Consider the following 26,350-nt stretch of genomic DNA (forward strand, 5'->3'; position numbering starts at 1 on the left):
CAGGTGCTTTGGAAAATAGCTTGACCCCCTTCCTCCTCTCTGTGGCAGCCCCTCAAGTATTGGAAGATGCTCTCCTGTCTCCCCTGCTCCTTCTCTTCACTAGACTAGTCTTCTGCTTGAGCAGAGGGTTGGACTAGAAGACCTCCAAGGTCCCTTCCAACTCCTGTTATTCTGTATCATTCTTTAAATCAGCTTGCAAAGGCAGGTCCTTCCATCCGGCCTCCATCACGGGCAGCAAAGCATGGGCGTCCGGCTGTGCCATTTGCTTTTCTGCCCAACTCTTTGCGGAAGGCCTCCTGACTTTGCAGTCCGGAAAGCATTACATATTGCAGCAAAGTCCAAGTACTTCCTTTCTATTGTGTTCCGCACACACTCCAGTTTCCTTTCCTGGCGCAAACTCCTTACAGCTTCATACTTTCGTAGGGTAAATTGTCACAGGGCTCCTGGGACGGATTGTGTGGGGGGGAGGCAGGGAGGGTTGGGCTGAGCAGGGCAAGGAAGGGAAAAGGTGGGAAGGGCAAGGAAAGGGGTGGGTGGGAAATGAAATTCAGTGGTGAAAAAAGGAAGGTTCTACATTTAGGCAAGAAAACCCAAAATGCACAGGTACGGTATAGGTGGTACCTCGCTCAATAGTAGTAACTGCGAGAGGGATCTTGGAGTCCTAGTGGACAACCATTTAGATAGGAGCCAGCAGTTTGCGGCAGCTGCCAAAAAAGCCAACACAGTTCTAGGCTGCATCAACAGAGGGATGGAATCAAGAATCAACATCGCCAGCTGCCTGCAATTATTGCAAGTTCAAATCTCGCCAGGCTCAAGGTTGACTCAGCCTTCCATCCTTCCCAGGTAGGTAAAATGAGGACCCGGATTGTGGGGGCAATAAGCTGACTTTGTATAAAAAAAGAACACCGCTTAGGGGGGCCCAAAAGCCCTACTAAGCAGGTATATACAAAAGTATGAAGACTATTCCTTAACGCATTGTAAGCCGCCCTGACGCATATTTTGAGTGACAGGGAGCCGCAGCACAGGGGTGAAAGAGCCACATGCGGCTCCAAAGCCGCAGGTTGCTGACCCTTGGCCTAATGTTAACTTCGTGTTTTTCTTCAGAAAATCAGTGGTGTGTTGATTTGCTGGAGAAAATAAGTTTGGGGCTTTTTAATTCTCCCTTTTCAGTGGTATGTAAGCTATCTCCAGTATGCATGGGGATTTGCACCCGGAAAATTCACTGTGCCCAATATTTATAGCTAGTCCTCGACTTACGACCATAGTGGAGCCTGCCTGCCCATTGAGGCCCTAAGTTGTGGCAGTTGTAAAATGGGTTGTAAATGACTGTGGTGTTCCCTTCACAACTCTGGTGGCTGCTTTACAGTCGCTGGGTTTACTTAACCACTATCCCACACACACACATGCAAAAAAAAAAAATAGTCGTAAAAATCAGATTGTTGTGATTCATAGCTTTGACCCTAAATTTCCTGAGACTCGGTCAGCAAGTTATTTTAAGAATCTTGTGCTTATTTGACTTTCGCTTTCAAAGCATAAACAGTTTCGGGAGAAGGAGCGCACTTGAGACATACCAAAGCATGATTAACCTTGCTCTGTTTCTCCCAGTTCTTTCTGTCAAAATGCAGATTAAAAACTGTGGGGTCCTTGGTGCTCTCTGAGCTTCCTTGTTTTCTTGCAGACGTTTCCTTACCCAAGTAGGTAGCATCATCAGTGCTAGAAGGGAGTGGGTTTGCAGAGGAGGAGGAGGAGGAGGAGGAGGAGGAGAATGACGACTGTGGGATCCTTGGTGCTCTCTGAACTTGCTTGTTTTCTTGCAGACGTTTCATTACCCAACTAGGTAACCTCATCAGTGATAGAAGGGAGGAGGGTTTGAAGAGGAGGAGGAGGAGAACTGTGGACTCCTTGGTGCTCTCTGAGCTTCCTTGTTTTCTTGCAGACGTTCCATTACCCAATTAGGTAGCATCATCAGTTCTAGAAGGGAGTGGGGTTTGCAGAGGAGGAGGAGGAGGAGGAGGAGGAGGAGGAGGAGGAGAACAATGACTGTGGGGTCCTTGGTGCTTTCTGAGCTTCCTTGTTTTCTTGCAGACGTTTCATTACCCAATTAGGTAACATCATCAGTGCTAAGTAAGGAGTGCTGTTTCCTTTCAAGCTAACAGTAAAAAGCCCAGCCAAAGAACCTCCGAGGTCGCTTCCACCAACACTAACAGGCCAAGCCGCTAGAATACAAACTGACAGCAAACAACACTCCTTACTAGCACTGGTGATGCTCAACAATTAATCACTGGAACAACTTGCCTCCAGAAGTTGTGGGTGCTTTTAAAAAGAGACTGGACAGCCATTTGTCTGAAAAGGTATAGAGCAGCGATGGCTAAACTTTTTGCCCTCTCGTGCCAAAAGCGGGGGGAGTGCAGGGGGGGGTCGCACACATGTGTGCCCACACCCATAATTCAATGCCCCCCTGCGCCCCCCCACATTTATTTATTTATTTATTTATTTTATTTCTATACCGCCCTTCTCCCGAAGGACTCAGGGCGGTGTACAGCCTGATTAAAAGCACAAAGACAGACAAACTTAAAAATAATTAAAATTATTAAGTGATAGGCTCAATTATAAAAACCCCCAATTTAAAATCCCATATTTAAAAACCAATTAAAATCTTTACCTTGATAGCCCAGCCTGGTGGAACAACAAGGTTTTGAGGGCACAGCGAAATACACGGAGGTCGGAGATCTTACGCATTTCCGGGGGCAGTTCATTCCAAAGGGCTGGGGCTCCCACAGAGAAGGCCCTCCCCCTGGGTGTCGCCAGCCGACATAACTTGGCCGATGGCACCCTGAGGAGACCCTCTCTGTGGAAGCGGACTAGCCGGTGGGAGGCTACTGGTGGCAGAAGACGGTCTCGAAGGTATCCAGGTCCAATGCCATGGAGCGCTTTAAAGGTGGTGACCAACACCTTGAATTGCACCCGGAAGACCACTGGGAGCCAGTGCAGCTCGTGCAGGAGGGGTGTCACGTGGGCACAACGAGTTGCGCCCATAACCACCCGCGCGGCCGCATTCTGGACCAGTTGGAGCCTCCGGGTGCTTTTCAAGGGGAGCCCCATGTAGAGAGCATTGCAGTAGTCCAGTCGGGAGGTGACAAGGGCGTGAGTGACTGTGCCCACGACCCCCGCCGCACGACCCCCGCTTTTGGCATGCGACAAAGGTTACAGGTGGGTCTGTTTTTTTGCCCTCCCCAGGCTCTAGAGGCTTTCTTGGAGCCTGGGGAGGGTGAAAACAGCCTCCCTCACCATTCCTGGAGGCCCTCTGGAGGCCAAAAATGCCCTCCCAGAGCCTCCGTGCGAGCCCTGTACTTACCTGGCATCCAAAACGGGTCACGTGGAGACTCCTGGGAGGAAAGGGGTGGCATCGGCGGGGCCAGCCGTAAATCAGCTGGCTGGCGCACGCATGCACACTGGAGCTAGGGCAATGACTCCGGTGCCCACAGATATGGCTCCGCGTGCCACCTGTGGCACACATGTCATAGGTTCGCCGTCATGCGTATAGAGTCTCCTGCCTGAGCAGGGGGTTGGACTAGAAGACCTCCAAGGTCCCTTCCAACTCTGTTATTCTGTTATTTCTTTTTTCTTTTTTAATTTTTATTGAGTATAAATATTAAAAAAGACATAACATAACATACACACAACAAACATTTATACAACATATACACAAAAAGATTATGATTTCTTCTTAAGCATTTTTTTCAAAGTGACATTCTACAATACTACTTATAATATATTTCTTCACCTCTCCTTAATCCAATAACATTTTCTTTATATAGTTAAATTGGTAATATTTCCCCCTATATTTTTTGTTTATTTCTCACTTTTAACCAATTATATCAAATTATTCCATATTTTGTAATAATCTGAACAAATAACAGAAACACAGATAGAAAAAGAACCAGAAACATTTTTATTAGGAATTTTTAACAAATCATATCCTAAAGTTATCAAATATCTCACAATTCACATATTAACAGCTGCAAGAATAACTTATGCAAAGAATTGGAAGCAAGAAAGAACACCAAATGAAATAGAAGTAATAGAAAAAAATCTTAGAATGTGCTGAAATGGATAGGTTAACCAAAGAAATACAAGAAAGAGAAGAATCAGATTATTCTGTTATTTCTTTTGGGCACAAACAGCAATGGAGTGAGGGGAAATAACATGCTTCAAACCTCCCAGGCCGAAGAGACAGAGATGTGCCAACGTAAAGCTCTTTTCTCTGAATGTGGAAAAAAAAACCATATATATTTAAAGTAGGGACTGTCCCTAAGTGAACCTGGCTTCCAGTGCCCCTTCCTGTTGTTTAATACTTTCTGAAACAGGTGCTTTGTGAGCTCAGAGGCGTAAAATATTTTCTGCGTGGAAGGCATAGAGAGGTAATTTTTAGGGATGGGCTTCAAAAATTTTAGCAAGGGGTTCTCTGCCTGGTTGTGTTGTGGCTCCGTTACCTGAGCCTGTGTCATCGGCAGGAGAGGACTCCGAGAGTGAAGGAGAGGAGTTGGCAAGGCCTCCCTCTCCAGGACCCTCCTCTCTGGCAAAGCCTTCGGTGTTCGCCGAAGGGCAAGAGATAGGGCCGGGGCCAAGCACGTCCACGCAGCCACAGGTGGACAGTAATGAGGGAGATGAGTCTTGGCTGGATCCTCGGCAGCGTCGCAGAGATAAGCGCGCGCAACAGAAGAAGAGGCGTGCCAGAGATTAAGCTGAGTCACTGGACCACACCCCACAGGGTATAAAAGGGGGTGAGGTGGCCATTCAGACTCTGTGACGGACAAAACTAACTACTATCGAGTCACATTACATCTTTGGAAACAACATTATCAGCCTTGGATTTAATTACAGACTGGACAATTCTTGACTGTGTGTATTTTGTTTATTGAGTAAAAGTTCTTGGCAAGCAGCTACTGGGTTGCTGCCAAGCGTCTTATCGGAAGAATTGGTTGTCTGCCAGTTTATTTAACCCCCGGCTGTCTGTTTGTGTGCGTGTGTGAGACAGGGACAGAACAGGTTGCTGGGTGGGCATGGCCATGTTGGGTGTGGCCTAGTTGGCTTCCTGCACCACGGTGGAGGGGCCATTTTTGCCCTCCCCAGGCTCCGGAGGCTTTCCTCGAGCCGTGCCCTTTTTCCAAAGTCTCAACATCTTTTTTTGTGACGTGGTGATGACCAAAACTGGATGCACTATTCCAGGTGTGACCTTACTAAAGGCTTTATAAAGCAGTACTAATCCTTCCCGCGATTTTGATTCTATCCCTTTATTTATACAACCCAGGATTGTGTTAGCCATCTCTCACCCCATTCCCTGCCTCTGTGCCCCCCAAAATACAAAAAATAAAAAAAGGCTGAATTTTGCGATTAAACGTCAGTAGCAAAACTATTGTTTAGATCATGCGGTTTTGGATGTTTGAGTGAATTTGCAAATGTAAGAATTGGAGCTGTTTGCTCCCCAAAGGATTGATAGTCTCGTTCCCAACTTTAAAACCTTTGAAGATGCCAACATCTGGGTTAAAGATTTCATTGCGGGGACATCGGATAATTCTTGGGGAAATCTGCTACCGCCCACAGCGCATAGGAAGTGGCCTCTCTCTTCTGCATACCATCCAAACACCCACAAACACAACACTTTCTCAACCCAGAAGAAACAGCTCCAAAGAAGGGTAAGAGCCAGTTTGGTCTTGTGGCTAAGGTGCTGGCCTAGGGATCAGGAGATGGTGAGTTCTAGTCCCGCCTTAGGCATGAAAGGCAGCTAGGTGACTTTTGGGACAATAAGGGTCTATTATTTTTACAAATAACAGGGTGGCAAAGATATCTGACACACTTTCTTCCTCCTATTTTCCCCACAACAACTCTGCAAGGTAGATCGAGCTGAGAGAAAAGGACTGGTGCAAAGTCACCCATCCAGCTTACATGGCTGAGGCAGGACTGGAACTCACCGTCTCCTGCTGATTGGCCTAAAGTCACCCAGCCGGCTTTCACGCCTAAGGCAGAACTAGAACTCCTCATCTCCTGGTCATTGGCCCAAAGTCCCCTACTAAGTCTAAGGTGGGACTAGAACTCACCATCACCTGGTGATTGGCCCAAAGTCCCCTACTAAGTCTAAGGTGGGACTAGAACTCACCATCACCTGGTGATTAGTCCAAAGTCACCCATCCAGCTTTCACGCCTAAGGCAGAACTAGAACTCCTCATCTCCTGGTCATTGGCCCAAAGTCCCCTACTAAGTCTAAGGTGGGACTAGAACTCACCATCACCTGGTGATTGGCCTAAAGTCCCCTACTAAGTCTAAGGTGGGACTAGAACTCTCCATCACCTGGTGATTGGTCCAAAGTCACCCATCCAGCTTTCATGTCTAAGGCAGAACTAGAACTCCTCATCGCCTGGTCATTGGCCCAAAGTCCCCTACTAAGTTTAAGGTGGGACTAGAACTCGCCATCACCTGGTGATTGGTCCAAAGTCACCCATCCAGCTTTCATGCCTAAGGCAGAACTAGAACTCCTCATCTCCTGGTCATTGGCCCAAAGTCCCTTACTAATTCTAAGGCCGGACAAAAGTCTAAGGTCGGCCCAAAATATTTGACGCCACTCGATGTGAAACGCGGAACTCACCCGGATAGTCTTCTGACTGGTTGAACCCGCAAATCTGACAAATGTTCCGCACCCATTTGTTCATGTCCTCTTCCGTTTCCGCCACCAGGTAGAAGGTCCTCTCGCTGGTTTTGATGTCGAAGACGAAACTGTCCTGCAGTTCCTTCTTGTTGAAGGTCAACCCGGCGTCCACTTGTTCACAAAAATTGAGATTGATCACGCGCAGCGGCTTCTTGGAGTGATTGTTTTTGTAGTACTCCAGGACATCGGGATCACCGCTCATCCGGCCACTGCGAAGGATAAACCATCGTTTTTTCCACGCCTGGAAGACACAGAAAAAAAAAGAGATTTTTTAATTCTTGGAAAGAGAAGCAGCTGCCTCAGTTTGATTCCAATTGAGCTGGGATTACAAGTGTTCCTTAAGTTATGACTGTAATTGCGCATTCAATTTACGGCCATTTGTTTAGTGACCGTTTGAAGTTACGACGGCACTGAAAAAAGTGACCTAAGACTGTTTTTTCACACTTTTGACCCCAGGGTCACATGATCAAAATTCAGACACTTGACAATTGACATAAATATATGACGATCGCATAAATATGACTCATATTTATGACGGTGACAGTATTCCGTGTGTGTGTCACGTGATCCCGTTTTGTGAGCTTCTGACGAGCAAAGTCAATGGGGAAGCCGGATTCACTTAACGACCACGTGGCTAACTTAACAATGGCAGCAATTCCCTTAACAACTGCGGCAAGAAAGGTCGTGAAATGGGGCAAAACTCACTTAACAAATGTCTCGCTTAGCAACAGAAATTTGGGGCTCAATTGTGGTCGTAAATCAAGGACTACCTGTACCAGGGGTGAAATGCTCCCGGTTCGGACCGGATCGCCCGATCCGGTAGCGATGGCGGCGGGTGGTTCGGAGAACCGGTAGCAAAAATCCTTGGCCACCCCCCTCCATGCCCAGCTGAGCCGCACGATCATCAGAGGCTTTTTTTTTAATATACTTTTAAAAGCATTTTTTCTACAACCTCTTCGGCCGAAAAAATGCTTTTAAAAGTAAAAAAAAAAAGCCTCTGATGATCGTGCGGCTCAGCTGGGATCGTCAGAGGCTTTTCAAAGCATTTTTTTCTGCAACCTCTTGGCCGAAGAGGTGGTAAAAAAAAATGCTTTGAAAAGTCTCTGACAATCCCAGCTGAGTTGCCTGATCGTCAGAGGCTTTTAAAAGCATTTTTTCTATAACCTCTTCGGCCGAAGAGGTTGTAGAAAAAATGCTTTTAAAAGAAAACAAAAGCCTCTGACAATCAGTTAACTCAGCTGGGATCGTCAGAGGCTTTTAAAAAAAAGAAAGCCTCTGCCGATTAGGCAAGTCTACAACCTCTTCAGCCGAAGGGGTTATAGAAAAAATGTTTTTAAAAGGAAGAAAAGCCTCTGCCGATCAGGCAAGTCAGCTGGGATCGTCAGAGGCTTAAAAAAAAAAAAAAAGAAAGCCTCTGCCGATTAGGCAAGTCTACAACCTCTTCAGCCGAAGGGGTTGTAGAAAAAATGTTTTTAAAAGGAAGAAAAGCCTCTGCCGATCAGGCAAGTCAGCTGGGATCGTCAGAGGCTTTAAAAAAAAAAAAAGAAAGCCTCTGCCGATTAGGCAAGTCTACAACCTCTTCAGCCAAAGAGGTTATAGAAAAAATGTTTTTAAAAGGAAAAAAAAAAAAAGTTGGCCACACCCTCTCAGTCATATTACCCCCCCCACACCAAGCCACGCCCACAGAACCGGTAGTAACAAATTTTACATTTCACCACTGCTAAAAAGTAAAAAAAAAAAAGTTCCGACGATCAGCTGAGTGATGTACGATCGTGGGAACCTTTTTTTTTTTTTTTTTTTTTTACTTTTTAAAGCATTTTTAACTACCGGTTCTGGCGAATCAGCCCGAACCGGTAGCATTTCACACCTGGTCGTGTGATCTCCTTTTGTGACCTTCTGGCGAACAAAGTCAATGGGGAAGCCTGATTCACTTAACAACCGTGTTACTAACTTAACAATGGCAGTGTATTCACTTAAGAACGGAGGCACGAAAGGTCGTAAAATGGGGGTAAACCTCACTTAACAAATGTCTTCCTTAGCAACATAAATTTGGGGCTTAAAATGTGATTGTAAGTAGAGGACTGCCTGTAATGTACTTCTCCAATGGCTAATTCTGAAATTCAACGCATCATTTGGGTATCATTGCAACTTCCAAGAAACACAGGTGACAAATCAACCCAGTTTTGAATCATTTGTACTCCAACGGAGGAGAGGATGAGCTGCAATTTCATCAGCTGCAATTTCGGGGACAAATAAATCACAGCAGGAGAGAAACATCCCGAGGGCTTGTTTTGAAGCCTGTGGGCTGAAATGTGTCGAGGGAAGCATGCTAATTCATTTGTGTGTCCTAATAAAGCGAGAATTGTCAAAACACATTATGGGTTTATACGGGTGCTGGGAACGCCTGGGAATGATTCAGAAGAGTTGCATTTGGACTCGCTGCTAATTAATACAGCCCCATCTCTCTCTCTCTCTCTTTTTTCAGACTTCCACACGAGTTTAAACAAAGAGATGGAGCTGCTTTAATGAACCAACTCATTGAAAACATCTCTTCAAGCAGCCCCATTTGTTTTCAGACTTCCACATCAGCTTAAAAACAGAGATCTAGCTGCTTTAATGAGTCAGTTCAAGAAAACAACTCTTTAAGCAGCCCCATCTTATTTTCAGGCATCCATATCAGCTTAAACAAAGAGATGGGGCTGCTTTAATGAACCAACTCATTGAAAACTTCTCTTCAAGCAGCCCCATTTGTTTTCAGACCTCCACATCACTTTAAAAACAGAGATGGGGCTGCTTTAATGAGTCAGCTCATGAAAACAACTCTTCAAGCAACCCCATCTTTTTTTTCAGACCTCTACATCAGCTTAAACAAAGTGATGAGACTGTTTTAATGAGTCAGATCATGGAAACAACTCTTCAAGAAACCCCACCTTTTTAAAGACTTCCACATGAATTTAAACAAAGTGATGGGGCTGCTTTAATGAGTCAACCCATGAAAGCAACTCTTCAATCAGCCCTATCTTTCTTCAGACTTGCACCCGAGCTGCTTTGGACTTGCGGCTAATTAATAAAAGCTCCATCTTTTTTTCTCCAGACTTCCACATGAATTTAAAGACAGAGATGTGGCTGCTTTAATGAGTCAGCTCATGAAACTCTTCAAGCAGCCCCATCTTATTTTTCAGACTTCCACATCAGCTTAAACAAAGAGATGGGGCTGCTTTAATGAGTCAGTTCATGAAAATAATTCTTCAAGCAGCCCCATTTCTTTTCAGACTTCTACATCAGCTTAAACAAAGAGATGGGGCTGCTTTAATGAATCAGTTCATGAAAACAATTCTTCAAACAGCCCCATCTCTTTTCAGACTTCCACATCAGTTTAAGCAAAGTGATAGGGCTGTTTTAATGAGTCAGCTTTTCAAGCAACCCCATCTCTTTTCAGACTTCCACATCAGCTTAAACAAAGAGATGGGGCTACTTTAATGAGTCAGCTCATAAAAACAATTCTCCAAGCAGCCCCATCTTATTTTCAGACTTCCAGATCAGCTTAAACAAAGTGACGGGGCTGTTTTAATGCATCAGCTCTTCAAGCAGCCCCATCTTTTGCATGGAAAGCTAAAAGAGGAAGAAGAGACGGTTGCTTTCAGAAGCAGCTGGACTCTGGAGGTGCTATGTTCACATAAAATCTGTAGCACTTCTTCTGAATCATTCCACTCTAGTAAGAGACCAGAAGTTCTAAAGCCCAGAGCCCAGTTTACTAACAATTTTTGTTTTTGTCAGAAGAAGAAAGAACAAGTCCTCCTGCACAAATATCTGTACATGATTATTATTTTTTTGCCCGACCCCAAGGAACCTCTTGGAAAGATCTTGAACTCGCTGGAAATAACCTTGAATGGGCAATGAAATGCAGAGCTGTGATTTATGAGTATTGTCAGTACACGCTGATCCTAGATGACAAAAAGCTTGAGTTCGTAGGTTTGCCAAAACTCAAGTCTGGAGAAACATTTATTTAGCGTGTTTATAATGTTACATGGCTTTCCAAGTTGGTCAAGGCAGCCGCCACTAAAATTGATATAATGGAAATTCAAGGGGCAAGGTGGGACATCGGAAGTAAATCAATTTTAGAGCCGCGACAGAGATGGAGAAGTAGATTTTTGAAGGGAAGAGGACGACCCAATCGCTCTGCGTTAATTACAGTAATTACGTTCTGCAGCTTTTATTCATTTTTGAGCTGTTTAACACAACGAAACGCAAACGAGCACACACAGACCACATCCATCAGATTACAAAACTCTGGTCTGATTTTTTGACTGTATCCCACGCACTTCTCAAATCACATGGACTAGAAACTTAGCTTTAAGAGTTGTATGGGTGTGGGTGTGGGTGTAACTGGAGGCTCCCACTTTAACAATACCAAAGAGGGACCGCAGTTATGAATTGTCTCCCTAAAACCCTAACCCTAACCCTAAAATGTGTAAACTCCCTGCAACTAAGTGCCGAAGCCCACTGTAACAACATTGCCAAAAAGGCATTAAGAGTTGTTAACCTTATCTTGCGTAGCTTCTCCTCTGGTAATGTTGTACTCAGGGGTGGGTTCTAAATTTTTTTACTACCGGTTCTGTGGGCATGGCTTATTTTGTGGGTGTGGCTTGGAGGTCATGTGACTAGGTGGGCATGGCTATATGGTCAGAGTCATTTCTGGAAGGTCCTCGCACTTACGACCAGTCCTCGCACTTACGACCCGACTCATTTGTTTGCTTTTAACACTGATCAGCTGTAGGGCGGCCCTTTGAACCTCTGCGGCAAGAGTTTAAACAGTTTTTTCCCCTCTAGTCATCAGCTGGGACTCAGGAGGCAGCAATAGATTGGGGGTGGGACCAAATAAAAGGTAAGAATAACGTGGGGTGGGTGAGAGGGCAGGGGGGGGAGAACCGGTTCGGTGACGTCATATCGTCCCTGCTACAGGCTCGGCCGAACCGGACCGAACCGGGAGGAACCCACCACTGATTGTACTACTAACTAGAGCCGTGATGGCGAACCTATGGCACGCGTGCCAGAGATGGCACGTAGAGCCCTCTCTGCAAGCACACGAGCCGTCGCCGAGCTCAGCTCCATTGCCCATGCGCCTGTACCTCCCACTGGTCAGCTGATTTTCGGGATGTGCAGGGGGTAGGGCACATGCAGTGGTGGGATTCAAATAATTTAACAACCGATTCTCGGCCCTAATGATTTCTTCCAACAACTGGTTCACCAGATGGCTCAGAAAGTTAACAACTGGTTCTCCCGAAGTGGTGCGAACTGGCTGAATCCCTCCACTGGATGCATGCAGGAGATGCATGTGCATGCATGGGGGGGGTCCCGTGTGCATGCAGGAAGGGGTGGGGGTTGCGCGCACATGCGCGGGGAGGTGGGGGGAGCATGGCATCCGCCCCACGGCCCATTTTTGGGCCCAGGAGGCTCCCAGGAGACTGCCAGGAGTCTCCACGCAGCCTGTTTTGGATGCCAGATAAGTGCAGGGCCCGCGCCGAGCCTGGGGAGGGTGAAAAACAGGCCTCCCGGAAGTCCGGAAACGGGGCCATCTCCAGCCTCCGGAGGGCATGTGCGGGGGAGGGGGGATGTCATGCACGGATGCGCAGGGGTATGCACATTCCATTATGGGTGCTGGCACGCATGCACTTTTGGCACACGAAGAGAAAAAGGTTAGCCATCACTGAACTAGAGCATACAAAACATTTGCTAGACCAATTCTCGAATACAGCTCGTCTGTCTGGAACCCAGGCATTGCATATCGGACATAAATACAATCGAGAGAGTCCAGGGATATTTTATTCCTCTACCCGCAATAAGATACCTTATGCCACCAGACTTCAAATTTTGGGCTTAGACAACTTAGAACTATGCCACCTTCAGTCTGACCTAAGTGTAGTACATAAAATTATCTGCCAAAATGTCCTACCTGTCAACGACTACTCCAGCTTCAATCACAACAATGCACGAGCAAATAATAGATACAAACTCAAGGTAAACCGCTCCAAACTCGATTGCAGAAAATATGACTTCAGCAACAGAGTGGTCAATGCCTGGAATGCACTATCTGACTCTGTAGTTTTTTCCCCAAACCCCTAAAACTTTATCCTTAAACTGTCTACTGTTTTATTTATTTATTTATTTATTTATTTATTTATTTATTTATTTATTTATTTATTTTTGAATTTATATACCACCCTTCTCCCCCTAGGGACTCAGGGCGGTGAACAGCCGAAATTAAAATACATACAATATAAAAGTTAAGATAGCTAAAATAAATTAAATCAATCGGCCCCCAATTTAAAACCCCAAAGCTATACAATTAAAACTAACCCATAAAAAAAACCTAATTAGGCTAGGCCAGCTTGCTGAAATAAAAATGTCTTCAGGGCCTTACGGAAAGTGCGGAGATCCAGGATCAGCCGTATTCCGGGAGGAAGCTCATTCCACAGGGCGGGTGCCCCCACAGAGAAGGCTCTCCCCCTGGGGGCCGCCAGCCGACATTGCTTGACTGACGGCACCCTGAGGATGCCCTCTCTGTGAGAGCGTATTGGCCGGTGGGAGGTTATCGGTAGCAGAAGGCGGTCTCGTAAATATCCTGGCCCTAAGCCATGGAGTGCTTTAAAGGTGAGAACCAACACCTTGAAGCGCACCCGGAAAACCACCGGTAGCCAGTGCAGCTCACGCAGGAGAGGTGTTATATGGGAGCACCATGTCGCTCCCGTAATCACCCGCATGGCCGCATTCTGGACCAGTTGGAGCCCTCCGGGTGCTCCTCAAGGGGAGCCCCATGTAGAGAGCATTACAATAGTCCAGGCAGGACTACTGTTGACCTCACCCCATTCCTAAGAGGTCTGTAAGGGGCATGAATAAGTGCACCAGCGTGCCTACCGTCCCTGTCCTAATATTCCTTTTTACTTAGTCTTTTCATGTATTCAAATTATGTTTATACCTGTTCTGTCCCCAACCACACGCACACACACCAACAGACGTTCAAGAGTTAAAGACCAAACCAGCCGGCAAAATCCTTTTCCTTATGATAACGGCAACAACCTAGTGGCTGCCTGTCAAGAGTTTATTATTTATGAAGAGGAGAGATAACTTCTCCCCACTCCTGGTACATCAAAAGAAACAGCTCAATAATTACGGAGTCAATCAAGTCCAGAGATAATCCAGCAAAGTCTATAGCAAAAAGTCCGGCAATGCAGAATGGCGTGGAAGCTTTCAGCTTTGTTCGTCACAAGGTTTGACTGGCCACCACACTCCCTTTTATATCTTGTGGGGTGTGGTCCAGTGACTCAGCCTAATCTCAGGCACGCCTTTTCTTCTGTTGTGTGTGCTTATCTCTGCGACACTGGCATGGATCCAGCCAAGACTCATTACCCTCATCACTGTCCATCTGTGGCTGCGTGGATGTGCTTGGCCCCAGCCCTATCTCTTGCCCTTCGGCGGACACCGAAGGCATTGCCAGAGAGGAGGGTCCTGGAGAGGGAGGCCTTGCCAACTCCTCTCCTTCACTCTCGGAGTCCTCTCCTGCCGATGACACAGGCTCAGGTAACGGAGCCACAACAATACCTTTACCTGTTATCTTATATAGGATCTCCTGCTTGAGCAGGGGGTTGGACTAGAAGACCTCCAAGGACCCTTCCAGCTCTATTCTAATTGACTGAACATTTGATCCAAAGCTCTGTTCAATAAACCCCAACCATGGATCATGATGAACCATCATTCGCTTCCGCTATTTCTTATTGGCAGTTCAGATTTAAGCATTAGTGCCTGTGATTCCGAAGGTAATAAATGGCCATCACGCTTAGAGGCCACCGACAGACAGATCTTCCCCGAAAGCCATCTCAAATTAGCGGCCGTCACATTGATGCCAGTCAGTTCCCGAAGTTTAATTACAAGCATTTCCTTTTATCCAGCATCTCAGCCATCCTGCCAAGCCGTTCATTATCGCATCCCTCCTTGGTATAATTTAGCAAATAAACCCTGACGTGTCACCCAGATTGGAACTGGCTCTGACACTGTCCTTGGCATTGTCTTCTGAATCTGTTTGTGCTTCTCGCAGACAGGCGGTGAAATTTGAAGTGGTTTGCCTCTTCAAATTTCGCGTATTGCCCTTGTATAGCATCGATCCAGGCACTGCGGAAAAAATTGAAGCGTTGGCTCTAAGCTACTTGGCAAAAGAAGGGTGGAAAAACACTACACCAAAGGCCTCAGCAGTGGCTTCAAGTTGCAATGCGCCAGGATTAAGTTTGTCTAAGGCAGTGTTTCTTATGCTTGACAATTTTAGGTTGGGTGGACTTCAACTCCCAGAATTCTCCACGAAGCATGCTTCAAGATGGGTGGACTTCAACTCCCAGAATTCCTTAGCTAGCATCCTTCAAGATACATAGACTTCAATTCCCAGAGCCCCAGGCAGTATTACCTCAAGATATCTGCACCTCACTCCCAGAATTCCCCAGCCAGCATCCTTCAAGATATGTGGACTTCAACTCCCAGAGTTCCCCAGCCAGCATCCTTCAAGATGTGTGGACTTCAACTCCCAGAATTCCCCAGCCACCATGCTTCAAGATATGTGGACTTCAACTCCCAGAATTCCCCAGCCACCATGCTTCAAGATATGTGGACTTCAACTCCCAAAACCCCACAGTCAATATAGCTTCAAGATGTATGGACTTCAACTCCCAGAATTCCCCAGCCAGCATCCTTCAAGATATGTGGACTTCAACTCCCAAAACCCCACAGTCAATATAGCTTCAAGATGTATGGACTTCAACTCCCAGAATTCCAGAGTCAGCATGTTTCAAGATGCAGACTTCAATTTCCAGAATTCCCCAACTAACATGCTTCAAGATATGTGAATCTTACTCCCAGAGTCCCACAGTCTATATTGCTTCAAGATGCAGACTTCAGTTCCCAGAATTCCCCAGCCAGCATCCTTCAAGTGTGGACTTCAACTCCCAGAATTCCCCAGTCAATATAGCTTCAAGATGTGTGGACTTCAACTCCCAAAATCCCACAGTCAATATAGCTTCAAGATGTATGGACTTCTTGAATTCCATTCCATTCCATCCTTAGCTAGCATCCTTCAAGATACATAGACTTCAATTCCCAGAGTCCCAGGCAGTATTACCTCAAGATATCTGCACCTCACTCCCAGAATTCCCCAGCCAGCATGCTTCAAGATGTGTGGACTTCAACTCCCAGAATTCCCCAGCCAGCATCCTTCAAGTGTGGACTTCAACTCCCAAAATCCCACAGTCAATATAGCTTCAAGTTGCGTAGACTTCAACTCACACAATTCCCCAGCCAGCATGTTTCAAGATGCAGACTTCAATTCCCAGAATTCCCCAACTAACATGCTTCAAGATATGTGATCCTCACTCCCAGAATCCCACAGTCTGTATTGCTTCAAGATGTAGACTTCAATTCCCAGAATTCCCCAGCCAGCATGCTTCAAGTTGTGAGGACAACACTCAGAATCCCACAGTCAATATTGCTTCAAGATGCAAATTTCAATTCCCAGAATTCCTCAGCTAGCATCCTTCAAAATGTGTGGACTTCAACTCCCAGAATTCCCCAGCCAGCTGGCTGGAGAATTCTGGGAGTTGAAGTCCACATATCTTAAAATGGCCAAGGTCGAGAAACAATTCTTTAGGGCAACTTTGTAAGCCCAGATGCCAACAGCTGGTGACCTTACGCTCTTCCTCCCTTTAAGCAAACATCTGTTGTGTATGTGGGAAAGAGCAAACTGTGAGACTCTGCCTTTCAGATCTGCTCCTCGCATCATGCGTCTGTCTGCCAAGAAGTACATGTACTTGTCAGATCCATCTCAAAAGGACTGCCAAAAAGAGACAGCGGAGGCCTGGAATTAGAGTTTTAAAAGCAGGAAAGAATGCTAGTCTTTAATCACAGGCTGTCAACCAAGCTGTAGATGGGATCGGTGAACTCCTTGAGCGCATAATCTTGTTGTTGTCTTTTATTTATTACATTTTCAAGGCTGCCTCTTCTACAGACAACCATGGACTCTTCCTTCATCTGAGGGCAGATTTATAACTCGGAGGGGTGGGTTAGGCTGCCTGATACAGATCAGATGGCTTTAAACCAGGGGTGAAATCCAGCAGATTCTGACAGGTTCTGCAGAACTGGTAGCGGAAATTTGGAACAGTTCGGAGAACCGGTAGCGGAAATTTTGAGTAGTTCGGAGAACCGGCAAATACCACCTCTGGCTGGTCCCAGAGTGGGGTGGGAATGGAGATTTTGCAATATCCTTCCCCTGCTACGCCCACCAAGCCACGCCCACAGAACCAGTAGTAAAAAAATTTGGATTTCACCACTGCTTTAAGGTATGGTTTGCCAACGTTGGCAATTTCCAGGTAGAGGTAGTCCTCAACATACAAACGTTCATTTTAGTGACTGAAAAACGTGACGTAAGACCATTTTTTGCACTTACGACCAACGACCAACTCAGACAATCAAAATTCAGACGATTGATAACTGAACAGAACAGAATAACAGAGTTGGAAGGGATCTTGTAGGTCATCTAGTCCAACCCTCCCGAGTCCCGCCTGAACAGGAGACCCTACGCCATTTCTGACAGATGGCAGTCCAGTCTCTTCTTGAAAGCCTCCAGGGATGAAGCTCCCACAACTTCTGAAGGCAACTTCTGTTCCATCAGTTGATGGTTCTCACTGTCAGAAAATGTCTCCTTATTTCTAGGTTGAATCTCTCCTTGATCAGTTTCCATCCATTATTCCTTGTCTGGCCTTCGGGTGCTTTGGAAAATAGGTTGACCCCCCTCCTCTCTGTGGCAGCCCCTCTAATATTGGAACACTGCTATCATTTATGTATATATATGTCTTTGGTTATACGGGTTTTCTCCCGCGTAAAATTGGAAGTGTCTTGGCGACGTTTCGACGAAGTCTCATTCGTCATCTTCAGGCTGGTGTTTTCGGCTTCGTGCTTCTAGGAGCAATGTGTGATCACAGCTGTTTCTTCCTTTTAACTGCTAGTGGGGGTGTGAACTGATTGGGTGGGAACTTGGCTGTGTTCTGATTGGGTGGAGGTGTGTTCTGATTGGTTGGGGGCTTGGCTCAGAAAACCTCAGAAAACAAATATAATATATATAGTGTTTACCAAGACACCTGGTCTACCCTAACATGTGGGAGGGGGCATTCTGCTCCCTTTTGCCTTTCAGCTCCAATCCAGGAGCCCTCAAGCAGTCACATTCACGACAAACCATTATCAGCAAAATATATTTGGTATATATATATATATATATATATATATATATATATATATATATATATATATATATATGTGTGTGTGTGTGTGTGTGTGTGTGTGTGTGTGTGTGTGTGTGTGTGTGTGTGTGTGTGTGTGTATGTGTGTGTGTGTTTTTCTTCTAGCCAGAAGTAAGAAGTAGAAGAAGTAAGAATATATATATATATAAGTTCTTGGGCCCTTTTTCTGCTGACAAACTGCAACTCTGTGTTGCTTTCTGGGAGACCCAGATAGCTATTTCTACCTCTTAAGGCGTCATCAGTGGGCCACACCCACTTCCCAATTATCCTCCCTGTAAAGGCATAATGTATCTTTTTTCTTTTTTCATAGGCTTTTATGTGCATATTCTCTCTAGCCAGGTTTTACCTATGTAAACTTAGTTGTTCTTCAGCCCTAGGTTCTGTGAAAACTTGTGATATTTGTGATATCATATTCACTTAACAGCTGTGGCAGGAAAAGTTGCAAAATGGGGCAAAACTCAGGGGAGACGTGATAGCAGTCTTCCAATATCTCAGGGGCTGCCCCAAAGAAGAGGGAGTCAAGCTATTCTCCAAAGCACTTGAGGGCAGGACAAGAAGCAATGGGTGGAAAGCAATCAGGGAGAGAAGCAACCTAGAACTAAGGAGAAATTTCCTGACAGTTAGAACAATTAATCAGTGGAACAACTTGCCACCAGAAGTTGTGAATGCTCCAGCACTGGAAGTTTTTAAGAAGAGATTGGATAACCCTTTGTCAGAAGTGGTGCAGGGTTTCCTGTCTAAGCAGGGGGTTGGACTAGAAGACCTCCAAGGTCCCTTCCAACTCTCCTATTCTATTCACTTAACAACTGTCTTGCTTAACAACAGAAATGTTGGGCTCAGGTATAATCTTAGTCAAGGACTCTCTGTAGATGGACTTCAACTCCCAGAATTCCACAGTCACCATATAGTAGCTATTGCTGAGAATTATGGGAATTGAAGTCCACTCACCTTCAATTTCCTAAGGTTGGGAAACTATGATTTTAAATACATCCCTTTGTATCCTGCCATGCAGGTGGTCCTTAACGTACAACAGTTCCTTTAGTGATCATTGAAATTTACAACAGAACTGAAAAAAAGTGATGTATGATCCTTTTTCGCGCTTACAATCATTGGCAGCATCCCCGTGTCACGTGATCAAAATTCAGATTCTTGGCAACTGACTCATATTTATGACGGTTGCAATTCCCGGGGTCACGTGATCCCCTTTTGCAATTTATTTTTTTTTTTTTATTTTATTGAATTTGTATACCGCCCTACTCCCGAAGGACTCAGGGCAGTGAACAGCCATAGAATAAATACAAATTTTGTATATAAATACAAAATTTAAAATAGAGTAAAACAAATTAAATAATTTGGCTGAAAATTAAAAACCCCAATAATTTAAAACCAAATTTAAAATTTCCATTTAAAAAGGGGAAAAACTTAGGTCAGGTCAGCTTGATGAAATAAGAACGTCTTGAGCGCGCGACGGAAGGTGCGCAGATACGGAATCCTCCGTATCTCTGGGGGGAGCTCATTCCAGATAGTAGGTGCCCCCACAGAGAAGGCTCTCCCCCTGGGGGCCTCCAGTCGACATTGTTTGGCCGACGGCACCCGGAGGAGGAGCCCCTCTCTATGGGAGCCCCTCTCTATGGGACCGTACTGGCCGGTGGGAGGCTACTGGTGGTAGCAGGCGGTCCCGTAAGTAACCAGGTCCTAAGCCATGGAGCGCTCTAAAGGTGATAACCAAGACCTTGAAGCGCACTCGGAAGACCACTGGGAGCCAGTGCAGCTCGCACAGGAGAGGTGTTACATGGGAAGGCCACGTCGCTCCCATTACCACCTGCACGACCGCACTCTGCGCCAATTGGAGCCTCCAACTCTTCTGACAAGTAATGTCAATGGGGAAGCCAGGTTTCCTTAACAACCTTGTTATTAATGTAAAAACTGCAGGAATTCGCTTAACAACTGTGGCAGGAAAAGTTGTAAAATGGAGCAAAATTCACTGATCAGAAGTCTCAGTTAGCAACAGAAATTTTGGGCTCAAATTGTGGTCGTAACCTGAGGGTTACCTGTATTTATCATGCATCCCCATTTCCATGTCTTCCTCTGTGCTTGCAAGATTTGTGTGCACTTTTTCTTCACCTGTGGATTGCTCCTCGACATCCCAGAATAACAACAGTTACTTAAAAGTCATCGCCTAAACAGGACCGTTCAAGCAGGGATCGAACAGTTCTTAAATCAAGTTGTGTGGCACTTCAAATGCTTAAGTGCTTAAACAGACAGAAGATTAGGAGCGCATCCATGAACACCAACTAGCAGTCAAGAGACATGCTGAAAATCCCTTAATCGCACAACACGTACATGGACGGACGTAACCAGAGTTTCAATTGGGAAACTTGTGAGCTTCCTAGACAAATCCAAAGTCCAAAAACAGCTGTGGAATTTCTGGAAAGCTGGCACCCAGACATATTGGCTATCAATAGGCACAGAGACATAAACAACGACTACACACCATTCAAAAAAGACAATCAAAATGCTAACGTGAAAACAAAGACCAAAACACCTCCTCACCACACCCAGATGAGCAGAGATTAACACCAAGATTAAAACTAGCCCAACACTCAAGAAACAAACAATACCCCAATCAAGGAACAACCGCACAAGCGCTTTGTCCGGCGGGGGGTTCTAAATTTTTTTACTACCGGTTCTGTGGGCGTGGCTTATTTTGTGGGTGTGGCTTGGAGGTCATGTGACTAGGTGGGCGTGGCTAGCTGGTCAGAGTCATTTCTGGAAGGTCCTCACACTTACGACCAGTCCTCGCACTTACGACCCGACTCATTTGTTTGCTTTTAACACTGATCAGCTGTAGAGCGGCCCTTTGAAGCCCCGCGGCAAGAGTTTAAACAGTTTTTTCCCCTCTAGTCATCAGCTGGGACTCAGGAGGCAGCAATAGATTGGGGGTGGGACCAAATAAAAGGTAAGAATAACGGGGTGGGGGGGAGGGCGGGGGGGAGAACCGGTTCGGTGATGTCATATCATCACTGCTACCGGTTCGGCCAAACCGGACTGAACCGGGAGGAACCCACCACTGGCTTTGTCCCTATATCAAATAGGAGCAAGGCAAAAAAAAGGCAGCTGTCATCTTGATTTTTTAAAAATATCTCCAATGGCTCCATGGGGGCTAAACCAAATTAACAACAACAACAACAACTTTCAAATACAGACGGATCGTCATTTGGAACACAACACGCCAGATATCACAGTTGTTGAAAACCGAAGCATACAATTTATTGACATCGCGGTACCAGGAGACACCAGAGTCGAAGAAAAAGAACTGGAAAAAATCATAAAATATCGCGACCTGGCCATCGAAACTATGCGATTATGGATGAAATATGTAACAGTGATACCCATTGTCATCGGAGCACTTGATACCATGTCCAAGAATTTTACAAAATACATCAAGAAATTGCAGCTTCCTGCAACAACACCAGCGGAACTGCAAAAAACTGCGCTACTTAGAATATCATATATTTTAAGAAGATACTTGGTTGATACCTAGGACGCTGGCAGCAACCCGTATCAACTATTAGCACCATCCATCATGTTTGTGACACATTTTTAAATGATCAGTTGACTGAGATTCATGTTTAATGAATAAAAGAGATAATAATAATAGTCATCATCATCATCATCAACTGCACTTTGGCTGAACTGGAAAACTTGGACCGGAAAACGCGCAAACATTTGAATATGTACCACGCTCTACATCCACAAAGTGATATCGACAGGTTGTACCTGCCAAGAAAAATAGGGGGCAGAGGACTATTGCAAATCCATCACACTGTGGAAGAAGAAAAATGAAGTTTGAATGATTATGTGAACCACAGTACAGAAAAATTGCTGCGGGCTGTGAAAACGGAGAACATTATAAAAACAACAGAAACAAAGGCAGAATATAAGGAATAACAGCTGGACGACAGATTAAACGGATGGAAAACCAAAGCTTTGCATGGACAGCACTTGAAAAAGAGTGAAGGAAAATGTGATGACAACTTGACAGGCTTAAGATGGGAACCATCAAGAAAGAAACGGAAGGTTTAATACTCGCTGCTCAAGAACAAGCACTACAAACTAATGCCATGAAAGCGAAGATACAAAAATCCACCGACAATCCAAACTGCCGACTTGGCAACAACAAAGTCGAAACTGTTTCTCATTTAATATGTGAATGCAGCAAAATCGCACAAACTGATTACAAAGCTAGACACGACCGACTTGCTAAATTAATCCACTGGTCATTATGTAAAAAATACGACTTACCTGTATCCAAAAAGTCATGGGAACACAAAGTGGAAAAAGTTATAGAAAATGAGAAGGTGAAGATCTTGTGGGACTTTCGAATATAGACGGATCGTCATTTGGAACACAACACGCCAGATATCACAGTTGTCGAAAACTGAAATGTACAATTTATTGACATTGCGGTACCAGGAGATGCCAGAATTGAAGAAAAAGAACTGGAAAAAATCGTGAAATATCGCGACCTGGCCATTGAAACTACGCAATTATGGATGAAACATGTAACAGTGATACCCATTGTCATCGGGACACTTGGTACCATGTCCAAGAATTTTATAAGGTACATCAAGAAATTGCAGCTTCCTGCAATAACACCAGTGGAACTACAAAAAACTGTGCCATATCGTACATCTTAAGAAGGTACTTGGTTGACCCCTAGGATGCTGGCAGCAACCCGTATCAACCATTAACACCAGTCAACGGTATTTGTGATGCATTTTTGAATGTTCAGTTGACTGAGTTTCATGTTTAATGCATAAAGTATATTATAATAATAGTCACCTGGGGACTAGGTACCATGTCCAAGAATTTTATAAAATACATCAAGAAATTGCAGCTTCCTGCAATAACACCAGCGGAACTGCAAAAAAACTGCGCTACTCGGAACATCGTACATCTTAAGACGGTACTTGGTTGATCCCTAGGACGCTGGCAGCAACCCGTATCAACCATTAGCGCCAGTCAATGATATTTGTGATATATTTTTAAATGTTCAGTTGACTGAGTTTCATGTTTAATAAACAAAAGAGACAACAACAACAACAACAATAATAATGTGATAAGCTGTGGTCCTTGATACCTGGATGCCAGCTTCAGGTCAAAAGCAACCACTGGTGACTTCATAGAAATACCTAACCATTTTCTTGGCAACAGCATGCAAGAAATAGGCCAGCCTAAAACTCTGGAAGGGGTTTTAGATTTCCCAGTTTAACTGGGCCTTCAATCCTGGGAGATGAGAAAAATAAGTGAATTAGTATTCAGGGATGTGCCTCCCTTATCCCAAGGGAGACATCAGCAGGGTTCGCAGTAGACACCCTGCCATCCAGAGGTCATCTTTTTTTGCAATGTCTGTAATTTCCAATTAATTTAATGGCTTTGTTCTCTCAAGCAAGCAAGGACAAAAGGACGGAGGGAGGGAGGGGGCAGTGGATGGACAGACAGAAAGAGAGGAAGGAAGAAAAAAGGGGAAGGAAAAAAAGGTTGACTCAGCCTTCCATCCTTTCTAAGGTAGGTAAATTGAGGACCCAGATTGTGGGGGCAATAAGCTGACTTTGTATAAAAATATACAAAAGGATGAAGGCTATTGCTTAACGCATTGTAAGCCGCCCTGAGTCTCCGGAGAAGGGCGGCATATAAATCAAATTTTTTAAAAAAAGAAGAAGAAGAACGGAGGGAGGGAGGAGGGAAGACCAGTCAGAAGGAAGGAAGGAAGGGGGAGGGAGGGAGGGTGGAGTAGAGGACAGTCAAAAGGAAAGGAAGGAAGAAAAAAGGGGAAGGAAGAAAAGAAGGGAGGGAGGGAGGAGTGAAGAAGAGACAGAAGGAAGGAAAGAAGGAAAGAAGGGAGGGAGGGAAGAGTGGAGGCAGAAAGAGATGAAGGAAAAAGGGGGAAGGAAGAAAGGAGGGAGGGAGGGAAGACGAGTCAGAAGGAAGGAAGGGGGAGGGAGGGAGGAGTAGAGGAAAGTCAAAAGGAAAGGAAGGAAGGAAAAAGAGGGAAGGAAGGAAGGAAGAGGGAGAGGGGAGTGGAGTGGAGGACAGTCAAAAGGAGAGGAAGGAAGAAAAAAGGGGAAGGAAGAAAAGAAGGGAGGGAGGAGTGAAGAAGAGTCAGAAGGAAGGAAAGAAGGAAAGAAGGGAGGGAGGGAAGAGTGGAGGCAGAAAGAGATGAAGGAAAAAGGGGGAAGGAAGAAAGGAGGGAGGGAAGGAAGACGAGTCAGAAGGAAGGAAGGGGGTGGGAGAGAGGGAGGGAGGAGTAGAGGAAAGTCAAAAGGAAAGGAAGGAAGGGGAGAGGGAAGAATGGAGGACAGTCAGGAGAAGAGAAAGGAAGGAAAAGGGGGAAGGGAAGGAGGAGTGAAGGGGAAGGAAGGAAGAGGGAGAGGGGAGTGGAGGACAGTCAGGAGAGAAAGGAAGGAAAAGGGGAAGGGAAGAAAAGAAGGGAGGGAGGAGTGAAAAAGAGTCAGAAGGAAGGAAAGAAGGAAAGAAGGGAGGGAGGGAAGAGTGGAGGACAGAAAGAGATGAAGGAAAAAGGGGGAAGGAAGACAGGATGGAGGGAGGGAGGGAAGGAAGGGAAAGGAAGGGAGGGAGGGAAAGTGGACTGCTTGGCAAACAGCCAGCAAATGAATTGGGGCTCAAACTGTTCACCAGGGGCTTCTCCAAAGCACAGCCAAGCATGAGGCTGCATTTTATTTTTTTATTTTTATTTTTGCAAGCTGGTCTGATTTCTTTTTCCTCCCGCGTGTTACACACACGCAGCTTTTTCAGGCTCAGCTGTTGGAGAAGGGAGAGCCAATATTTGCACAAGCACAAAGACTGGTCTAAATTTAAGGCTACGTCTCCAGCTGCCTATACAGTATATTCTGGATTAATTCTAAATGCTTAATTAATTCTACCGTATTCCTAAAGCACTTAATAAGCTGGCGATAATACCCCTTTTCTTACCTTCTTGATTGAGGTAATTCTGAGATGGGCATATGTGTGAAGGCTGAAGGAATATAAGTCCTCGACTTATAACGGTTCATTTAGTGACCGTTTGAAGTTACGGCGCTGAAAAAATTGACTTGTTTTTCCTATGACCGTTGCAGGACCGTTGCCCCCCCCATGATCACGTGATCAAATTTCAAACCCTTGGCAACTTTCTCACATTTATGACGGTCGCAGTGTCCTGGATGTCAGGGTGCTAATTAATCCCATTCTGCTTTTGGGTAATCGCATCTTGATTTAGAGATGTGGATCGTGGCATTTTCCTTGTGTATACTTTTGCAAGAAAATAAACCCCGAAGATATTTCTTCTAAGAATAAACTCATTTATTTGTTATAAAGAAAATAAAACATCTTACTAATCTAAATAATTACATTTTGGCAATGTTCCTGCCGGCCACCTCTCTCTGGTCAGACTTCTTGGCAGGAGAACAAAGAAAGTGTGAAAGAAGAGTGAAAGAATGCGGACATGCGTAGTTAGCTTACTGATAAGAAGTTTGGCAAGCTACGGAAAGTCTGACAGTCCAGAAATATGAGCTCAGCTGGTAAATACAAAAACGCAGTGACACTGGGGTCATATGATCCCCTGTTCTGCGACCTTCTGACGAGCAAAATCAATGCAGGAAGCCAGATTCGCTTAACAACAGTGGCAAGAAAGGTCGTAAAATGGGCCAGAATTCACTCGATTGCTGTCTCGCTTAGCAACAGAAATTTTGTTGCTCCGTTGTGGTCGTCAGTCGAGGATTATACATTTTCAGTCGAGGGCAGTAAGATACCACACAGATCCTGCACTGCATTTTAAATTTAATAATCGTTTAACGTTGGGAGTGGGGGGTAGGGAAGCAATTCTGCCCCAAAGAATATTCTCAAGCTGCATCTTTGTTTACAGGAATGCCTCTTTAGACCCCGTATAACCCCGTAAGGCAGGAGTCAGCAACCTGCGGCTCTGGAGCCGCATGTGGCTCTTTCATCCCTTTGCTGCGGCTCTCTGTCGCACCCACAGTTTTGAGAGGAGTTTCTAGTTATGGGGAGGAAAAGCACGGCGCACCAGGAAGAGACTCTATGGCAAGGGGTGGGTTTTCTGCTTGTTGTGACTCCAACCCCTGAGGCCGATTTATCGGAGGGAGAAGGCTCCGAACATGAAGGAGAGGAGTTGGCCAGGCCTCCCTCTCCAGGACCCTCCTCTCTGGCAATGCCTCAGGTGTCTCCCGTAGGAGAAGAGATTGGCCAGGAGCCAGGTATCTCCTCGCAGTCGGACAGTGACGGAGATAAGTCTTGGCTG

At 45.4% G+C, this 26,350-nt stretch overlaps 1 protein-coding gene across 2 annotated transcripts in view; it reads right to left on the minus strand.

The window, feature by feature from the left end:
• Nucleotides 1-26,350, minus strand: part of GAB2 (GRB2 associated binding protein 2) — a 158,225-nt gene that overhangs the window by 40,686 nt on the left and 91,189 nt on the right. For both annotated transcript variants that reach the window (XM_087895765.1, XM_060684776.2), the window contains exon 2: nt 6,644-6,944. In XM_087895765.1, the coding sequence (XP_087751891.1) occupies nt 6,644-6,944 (301 nt within the window). The remainder of the gene's footprint in view (nt 1-6,643; nt 6,945-26,350) is intronic.

Source organism: Pantherophis guttatus, chromosome 5, assembly GCF_059756535.1.
Source record: "Pantherophis guttatus breed Tessera chromosome 5, ASM5975653v1, whole genome shotgun sequence".
In the NCBI taxonomy this organism is placed as follows: Eukaryota; Metazoa; Chordata; class Lepidosauria; order Squamata; family Colubridae; genus Pantherophis; species Pantherophis guttatus.